This window comes from Otolemur garnettii, unplaced genomic scaffold, assembly GCF_000181295.1.
Source record: "Otolemur garnettii isolate 467f Iridium unplaced genomic scaffold, OtoGar3 scaffold00029, whole genome shotgun sequence".
NCBI lineage: Eukaryota > Metazoa > Chordata > Mammalia > Primates > Galagidae > Otolemur > Otolemur garnettii.
In genome coordinates, this window is record NW_003852424.1 from 13,184,338 (window position 1) to 13,193,227 (window position 8,890).

The window sequence follows — 8,890 nt, forward strand, 5'->3', positions numbered from 1 at the left end:
CCGCCGCCGCCGCCGCCATGGCCAGGCCGCTGGTGCCCAGCTCGCAGAAGGCGCTGCTGCTCGAGCTTAAGGGGCTACAGGAGGAGCCTGTCGAGGGCTTCCGGGTGACATTGGTGGACGAAGGCGACCTATACAACTGGGAGGTGGCCATCTTCGGGCCCCCCAATACCTACTACGAGGGTGGATACTTCAAGGTGAGCCCGCCGAGCCCTGCTCGGCCCCCGCGCTCGGATCCAGGAACCCCAGGCGAGTTCAGGCGTCGGGGGCCGCAGCTCTGCTCCCTCCATCCCCTGGGCCCCTGTCCCGGGCGGGGCCCACAGTCTTCTGGCTTGCCACTCAATTTCCCTGTCGTGATCCTGTCCCCGCCCGCACCCTCGTCGGTCAAGCTAGGAGGCCCTTCGGTCGCTCCTGCAGTCTGGCCCTGGAGTCCCAGAGAACTCTCAGTTCTCTTGAGGCACCAAAGGCCTAGCTGTCTTCCAGCTAATCTCCTAGCTCCTTTACCTCCAGGAGGCCCGAAACTCTTCCTTTTTTGTTTGGAGGGGGAGCTCTTATTTACCTCGTCCCCGGGAGGGCTCCGGCTCGCTGCCCCTCCCTCGGCCCAGCCCTGCAGAGGAGGTAAAGGGAAAGCCCAGGCAGACCCCCAGCCTTTCAGCTGCCTTCCCCGCCCTCTCCCCAGAGGACACAAAGAGGCCTCCCAGAACCAACGAGCTGCTATTGTTGGGGAACTCAGAGCCGATGGGAAAGGGTGGGAGGCCAGCCAGGGGTTCCTTGCTCAGGTTCCAACAAAGGCCCGGATGAGGCCTTGGCAGCTGAGACCTGCTTGGAAAACGGCCACCCATGCCGGTAGTAGCTGGCCAGGCACTCCGGGCTTCATCCCCAGCTTTATGTAACCTGTTCTCTAGGGAAGGGTAAGGTACGAGCCATTCCTTCACCCTGCTTCTTGGAGCCATCCCCAGGCCCTTGGCTCCTGCCAGCGTCGTGGACCCGGACCACCAAAGCTCAGGGCTCCTCTTTGACCCTAGCTGGCTTTTCTCAGATTCCCCTAAGCAGGTGGCTTCTTAGGACCCAGATCTCTAGTTCTGGACCATTATTTCCACTCTCTGGTGACTTCATTCCAAGCAGTGCCTTGTTTTCGTTGTTTTGGGGGCATGGAGGCTGTGTTTCTGTCTGGCGTAGAAAGTACTTAGGCCAAAACTAGGGCAGTTTTCTTGATCTCACAGTCTGAACCCAGCCATAGTGGCCTTCTCTCAGAACACCGGGACCATCTTATTGGGGTCTCCTTGCATGGGAGATAGGGAATGAGCCCCCCTATACAGGAATATGCTGCTGTCACTACCTGCCAAGAGCATGGCCTGCTTCTGCCTTGGCTAGAAGGCCAGGTGGCAGCAGAAACCACAGCACAGGCAGGCTGCGGGGGTGGGGCCAAAGGGGTGATGCTGCCTGGACAGATGTCTCTTTGCATTCTGGGCTAATGTTTGAACTGCGCTTGCTCAGTGACTTGTGAGGTCAGCAGCCTGGTGGGGGTAGGGTGAGGGGCCTGATGCCTGAATTGGTTCTGGATTACAGCCTGGATTGAGAGGGGATGAGTAGGAACAGCCTTGGGTCCCACATCTGGGACCCTGCCTCCCCAGACAGGGAGTGGGGTTTAGGCCGAGAGGCCTCCCAGGTCACCAGGTGGTTTAAGCAGCCCCTCACCAGTCCCTTTTATCTGCTTGAGGGAATAGCTGTCAGGATTGGGTTCTGCTTAGAACAGGGGTAACTGAACCCCACCGTGAGGCCTGAAAAGAGGCAGCTGCTCTGGAAGGAAAAAGCACAGGTTTCTGGCTCATCACAAGGGATGAGGCCAGAGCTTTCTGGGCTGGCATTAGGTGGATTATTGCGTCTTCCTGGAGAACAACAATGTGGGGAACCTGTCAGACCTCAATCATTTTTGCCACAGGATCTGCCTTCTCTGTAGCTAGGATTGGTAACTGGGGTGGCTCTGCCACCCCCCAACCAGGACCTTCCTGTGCCACGTGTGCTTGGGTGGGGAGAGGGTTGTAGAAACAGAATTTGTGACGTGCCTGGGACCATTGCTGCCTCCTTGCGGCTTCCCGAAGTGTCTTGCTCTGGCAGCCAGGTCTTGCCTATTTCTCTTTTGTGAGCCATAGTGAGCTCTCGAGCAGTGCTGTGAGCTGAACGGGGTGGGGCAGAGACCCTCTCCACAGCTTGCTTGTTCTATGCTTTTTTTTTTTTTTTTTTTGGCTGAAGCTGGATTTGAACCCACCACCTCCAGCATATGGAGCTGGTGCCCTACCTTTTTGAGCCACAGGCGCCACCCTTGCTCTATGCTCTTGAGCAAGATGCCATGCTGTCCTTCTCTGAGTAGCAATGCACTTAGCAGTAAAAGGCGTCTCTAGGAGTGCTTAAAACAAGAGTCAAGGTTCTCCCTGCTCTGCTGTAAGGCCTTGGCTTGGGGTACCTGGAGTCTTTGGAAACTTCGAGGCAGGTTCTGAGGCCCAAGTTCAAGGCTTGCTTTCTGGCTATAGGCAAGTAACTTGCCTCCTGAGGCCTCAGCATGTTTGCCTTCCAAGGGAAGAATGCCCCTTGTGTCCCCTGTCTAGCTAGGAGGGGCTTCTCCAAAGATCAGATTTTAGGAGGCTGCAGCAAAGCTGGCCCCAGCCTCAGCCACTTGAAGGTTGAAGCACCACCTGGACTTGTGGCCTGGACCCCTGGTTTCTGATACTGGGATCCAACAAGTCTTCCTTGTTTACCTGCTGACACCCCAGGAGAGCAATGGGCAGGTATCATAACTTAGATCACAGGCCAGCAGCTTTGTCATCTGGACAAGTGACTCAGATTCCACCTTTTGTGGCTACCCTTGGCCTGAAGCCCTGAGCCCCCAGGGCTTGGTTAGCTATTAGGGGAAATGCTTCTCTGACCTGTAGTTCTTCCTGCCTGACCCTCCACCCCCCAAAGAACAGACACCTAAGGGCAGATGGCCCTTGCTGACTCATCTCCCAGAGCCTGACCCAGGGCAGGTGTTCAAAGTGTTTGCTGAGTGAACACTATTTCTTCTAACCCTCCCACAACCTGGCTGCCACAGCCCCAGAGGTACAGTGCTGGGCTTAGGCCTCCAGCTTGAGGGTGAGGCTGGGCCTCTGTCCTTTACCAGTGTGTTCACCAGACTGCTAGGGAGTGCCTGCTGCCTGGATCTCACACTCCTGGCCTGGCCTGCCAGGGGCTCAGAGCTGCTTCGACAGCAGTCCTCATGCTCCCCAGCAGCTGTGCTAGCCCAGTCCCTAGCCATCTGTACTACTAGGGTCTGGAATCAGCTCAGGTGACTCAGTCAAGGGCTGAAGTGGCCTATTGTAGACCTGACCCCAGCCCCATCCCTCTTATGGCCAAGATGGTGCATCTCTCTCACATACTAGCACTCAAGAATGACCAGCCCAGGTCATCCTGTGAAATGGCCCTGGCCGGGGAGGGGACAGGCTCCAGCTGAGGCCCTGCTTTCTGCCCAACCCCTGCAGGCACGCCTCAAGTTCCCCATTGACTATCCTTACTCCCCACCGGCCTTTCGGTTCCTGACCAAGATGTGGCACCCTAACATCTATGAGGTGAGCCGGCCTCCCTTCATGGTATGGGGTCTTTGCAGGTGTGGGCGAGTGGGAGCTGGGGGAGGGGCAGTGACAGGCACCCAGAGGCCAGTTCTGACCTGTCCCTCCTCCTCTCACAGACAGGGGACGTGTGCATCTCCATTCTCCACCCCCCAGTCGACGATCCCCAGAGTGGGGAACTACCCTCCGAACGGTGGAATCCCACCCAGAATGTCAGGTAGGCTGAGCTCCCTGCCTAGGGGGAAGCCTGCTGCACTGTGGTATTTACCCACCAGCCTACCTCCAGGAGGGTGCCCAGGACATCTGGGGCTGGCCTCACCATCTGGAACAACATGGAGATATCCCACCCACCTCTTCCTGGCCCTTTCTCCATGGGTGGGCTCCTTTCACTGTATATACCACCCATGACTAGGTCCCTAGGTACTGTCACCTTACACTGTTACCTGCCTAGCCTCAAGTCCAACCCAGACAGTACATGCAGGGGGCGAGGGCATCTCCCAGGGTCTGAAGGAGGTAGTCCAGGCTTGTTACCCCACTGATCATGGCATGGAAGCCAATGGTGGATGGGAGGAAGACCAGTGCAGGTCCAGCTAGAGCTCAGCCCCTCTCTGCTCCAACTCTTGCTGTCTTGGGGACCTGGAACACAGCCAGACTCTGTGAGAAGGCCAGCCAGATGTCATCTGGAGATGGCAGGGGCACCAGTGCCCCTGGCCACACCTACAAGTCCACAGTGCCTTCTCAGAGTCTGAGAGAAGCAAGAGACTTGGGTTCCCTAGGTATGCTCAGCCTCCTGGCTCCTGTTTGCAACCTTGGATTCGAGCTGGGTGGTACAGCCAGAGCAGAGCCCATGTAGGATCTTCCATGCCTGACTCAGTCTCTCTCTAGGACCATCCTCCTGAGCGTGATCTCTCTCCTCAATGAGCCCAACACCTTCTCGCCAGCCAACGTGGATGCCTCGGTGATGTACAGGAAGTGGAAAGAGAGCAAAGGGAAGGACCGGGAGTACACAGACATCATCCGGTGAGGGCAGGCAGGACTTTTTGCAGGACAGACTACTAAAACAGAGTGTCACCTCAGCCATCTTGTCCCTACTGTGTCCCCAGCACAGCAAGGACTAGGGAAGCTTCTGAGTGCAGGCTCTTTATAGACCAAATCTGCCCGTGGGAAGCCAAGTCTGTGGCTGGAAGGGTCCAACCGGTTCAAGCCCAACTTACAGTTTTTTTTTTTTTTAAGTTTTTATTTCTTTTTATTATGAAATATTACAATCAAATGAGAGTATAATATAAATGTAACCAGGCATAGTGGCATATACCTGTAGTCCCAGCTACTCAGGAGACTTGAGGTGGGAGGATTGCTTGAGCCCCAGGAGTTAGAGACTACCATTAGCTCTGATCACATCACTGTGTTCAGCCTGGGCGACAGAGCAAAACCCCATCTCTAAAAGATAAATAAACAAGTAAATATACATAACACAGGATATGTATGGCATAGTGGTATATGTATAACGTGGTGCATATGCCTGTGTATCCATACATTGGCAATAGTGTAGAATATGAGAAGCACCCCTACCTACCAGTTATCAGCAAGACTTTACGACTGTTTTGTTTCCTAATTAAACTCCAGACATGCCTGGCCTTTCCTGTATCCCACGCCCCCCACCCCCAAGGACATCCCTGTACATGTGATAGTGTCTGCAGAAATTCAGGTCAGGCTATACCATCCTGCTACATGATTCTGTCTGTCAGCTTTGTTTTGAGTATTACTGAGATTATGCATCATGTACTGTCTTAATAATTTGTTGTCATGAATATAAACATGTTTCAGTAGTTTACTGTTTGAACATATCTTAAGTTTGTGATTTTGAAACTTAGAATCATTTTCCAAAAGAAGAAATTAATTTCCTGGTTATAAAAGCAACACATTGTTGATCAATTTCCAGAATTGGCCCTTTCCATTGTTTTACATTGCATTGTTTCCACATTTTTTTGTCTTATGAATACATAGGTAGGCATCCTTGGAAAGAGACCTTTTGGGGATGGCAGGACTTGCTTCCAGGCCTCAACTGAGGGGGTCAGTGTGTATCTGCTGGCCGTTTGACCCTTCCTTGTTTTGTTGTATTGCATTCTGTGAGCTGGTGTGTCCATTGTCCATTGTTACTCTTCAGCTGGGGCTCACTGAACCATTTTATGCAACTTAACCCTTTATTATATTTTTTTCCAAATACTTTTTTAGTTTGTTGTTTACCTTTTGATTAAATAAAAAGTTAGACATGCACCTTGGCTAGGGGCCCAGCTATCTTATCGCATTCCTAAGTGTTTTACCGAGAGGGATGGAGGCATGTGTCCACACCTTTGATACTGAAGTGTTCATAATGGCTTCATTTTCCAAAAACAAGCAATACTCCAAACATTAGTAGGTGACAGTTGAGCAGAACAGAGGTGTGAGCCAATGATCCCCACACCTGCATGGAAGTGCCTGGCACTGGGTCCTGTTTACAGGGTATCTGGGGGTACAGGCTGTGTGGGCAATAGTGTGGATGAGTGAGAGTTTGAGAAAAGTGGGATGCCCAGGGGCAGTGGGGAGCTCTTGCTGCAGGGTGGGAACTCTACACACTATGCCTCTAAACATACAAAGCTGCAAGGGTAGCACTTTGTCAAGAAATTAACATGTTCATGATAGAAAATCATTTTAAGGGCCAGGCTCAGTGCCTCCTGCCTATGATCCTAGCATTTTGCAGATGAGGGGATCACTAGAGCCCAGGAGTTCAGGGCTGCAGTGAACTGTGATAACATCACTGCATTCCAGCCTGGGCGACAGAGTGAGACTCTGTCTCCAAAAGAGAAGTATTTAAATAAAATAGAAAGTCCTATAGCCTGGCGCGATGGCTCACGCCTGTAATCCTTACACTCTAGGAGGCTGAGGTGGGTGGATTGCTTGAGCTTCGGAGTTCAAGACTAGCCTGAGCAAGCGCAAGAAAGACCCTGTCTCTAAAAAAAGTAAAAAATAAAACAGTAGCTGGGCGTTGTGGCAGAAGCCTTTAGTCCCATCTACTTGGGAGGCTGAGGCAAGAGGATCACTTGAGTCTAAGAGTTGGAGGTTTCTATGAGCTGACTCCACAGCACTCAACCAGGGCCAACAAAGTAAGACCCCGTCTCAAAAAAAAAAGAAAAAGAAAGTCCTTTAATCATATTAGCTAGTGGTCAATGTTTTGGTATTCCCCTTCTAGGCTTTTTTTCAATTTACATATATTTATCAAAAGATAAGAGTGTGGCCTCCATGCCCATACCACAGTGGTTATGGTGCCAGCCACATAGACTGAGGATGTTGGGTTCGAACTCCTCCCAGGACAGCTAAAAATAACAATGACAACTGCAACAAAAAATAGCCAGGCATTGTGGTGGGAGCCAGTGTACCCAGCTGCTTGGGAGACTGAGGCAAGAGAATTGCTTAAGCCTAAGAGTTTGAGGTTACCATGAGCTGTGATGCCACGATACTCTACCAAGGGCAACATGGTGAGACTCTGTCTCAGCAAAAGAAAAAAAAAATAGGAATGTGCCTATTTTATATGTTACCTCATAACTGACCTTTTAGTTGGAGCATTTCTGCATGAGCTGACCACACCCTAGGGACTGCAGCCTTCTGTGGTGGCTGCTCCCACTCTATCTGGTGGCTACATGTATGGCCCACATCTTTCCCTTAGGTGAGTTTCAATTCCCAGAGCTCTGTGGTTTACCTTATATGATCATTTTTATGTTTGTGTATGAACTTGTATGTATATCTTCACAGAGACAGAGGCAGTCTTTTTTTTTTTTAAACAGTAGCAGTAGGCTATTATTTTTAACTATCATGCCATGAATTCTTAGGGAAGAGGTTCCAGTAGCTCTGGGAGGCACCTTGCCATTGAATGTGACAAAGTGTTGATTGACTTTTGAATTCATGGGAAATTGGTTCCAGCACCCTGTATCACTGTTACATGGGGTCTATTGGTTATCCTGTGTGCTATGCTGTACACCTGTTATGCCATGAGCCCATGGGGAATAAATAGGTTCTTGCACCTAAAAACATGGGTCCACTGGTACTCCTGTGTGCTATGTTATATGCTTTATGCCATGAATTCATAGGGAATGGGTTCCAGGAGCTCAGGCTCTTTTCCGTTGGTTCTCACAAAGTGGGCTTCTCTGGGTGGAGCAGGCTGGCGCTTCAGTTGAACCCAGGTACCTTTCTCTTTGGCTTCCTTCTTTTTCTGATCATTTTCCTTCACACGTTTCAGGAAGCTATCTCGGCTCTTAGAGGGCTTAATATGCTCAATAGGAACATTAATCCTCTTGGCAAGAATCTTGCCCTTGTTTGTTTATAACAACGCCAACAGCATGCTGGGTAACATTGTAGACTCTTCCAGTTTTGCCGTGGTAACATTTGTGTGGCATGCCTTTTTGAACAGTACCCATTCCCTTGATGTCTACAATATCACCTTTCTTGTAGATTCGCATATATGTGGTCAAAGGAACAAATCCATGTTTTCTAAAAGGCCTAGAGAACTTGTATTGGGTACCTCTCCTTTTTCCCTTTGTGTTTGTTATTTTGGTGAGTTACTGGAAGATGGTATCTTTAGCCAAAAGGCTAGAGGCAAAGTCTTTAGGAAGATTGACAGCATTAGTCCTCCCCTTGTTACATAGTATCCCTTTATGTTTGTATCAGTTTTCTTTTCTCTGAGTGAAATTATGCACATAAGTTTCTTCCTTTAGGTCTCAACCTATTTTTGTTGGTTATTCTGTGATATTTTGTGTCATCAGAATTTTAAAAACTTTTAAAACATAACATACATAATCCTTGTCCCTCTCCCTTGCCCAGACCTGGAGGAGACCCACAAGCAGATGGAGGGGACTTTCAGCACTGGCACCTGGTGCTGTGGATGGCCATCCTGGGCAGCATCCTGATGCTGGGCAATCACAGGGTCTAGGCAGCCATTCTGAGAAGTGCTGTGCACAAACTTGCCAACACTCTCTACTCTTGCTGTGCAGATGCCCTTATAGGTCACATTCTCCCCCATCCCCAAAATCCTAGTTCAGAAATAAAAGCCAGGTTTGGCGCCTGTGGCTCAAGTGGCTAAGGCGCCAGCCACATACACCTGAGGTGGCGGGTTTCGAATCCAGCCTGGGCCCGCCAAAACAACAATGACAGCTACAACCCAAAAATAGCCGGGTGTTGTGGCAGGTGCCTGTGGTCCCAGCTACTTGGGAGGCTGAGGCAGGAGACTTGCTTGAGCCCAGGAGTTGGAGGTTGCTGTGAGC

General features: G+C 50.8%; 1 protein-coding gene and 1 pseudogene across 1 annotated transcript in view; one reads left to right on the forward strand and one right to left on the reverse strand.

Moving 5' to 3' along the window:
- The first annotated feature begins 6 nt into the window (after nt 1–6).
- CDC34 (cell division cycle 34) overlaps nt 7–8,890 on the forward strand; it is a 13,286-nt gene continuing 4,402 nt past the window's right edge. The window contains exons 1-4 of the mRNA XM_003788827.3: nt 7–194; nt 3,513–3,599; nt 3,719–3,816; nt 4,485–4,619. Of these exons, the coding sequence (XP_003788875.2) occupies nt 18–194; nt 3,513–3,599; nt 3,719–3,816; nt 4,485–4,619 (497 nt within the window). The 5' untranslated portion in view covers nt 7–17. The remainder of the gene's footprint in view (nt 195–3,512; nt 3,600–3,718; nt 3,817–4,484; nt 4,620–8,890) is intronic.
- On the reverse strand, nt 7,702–8,176 carry LOC105886900 (annotated as a pseudogene).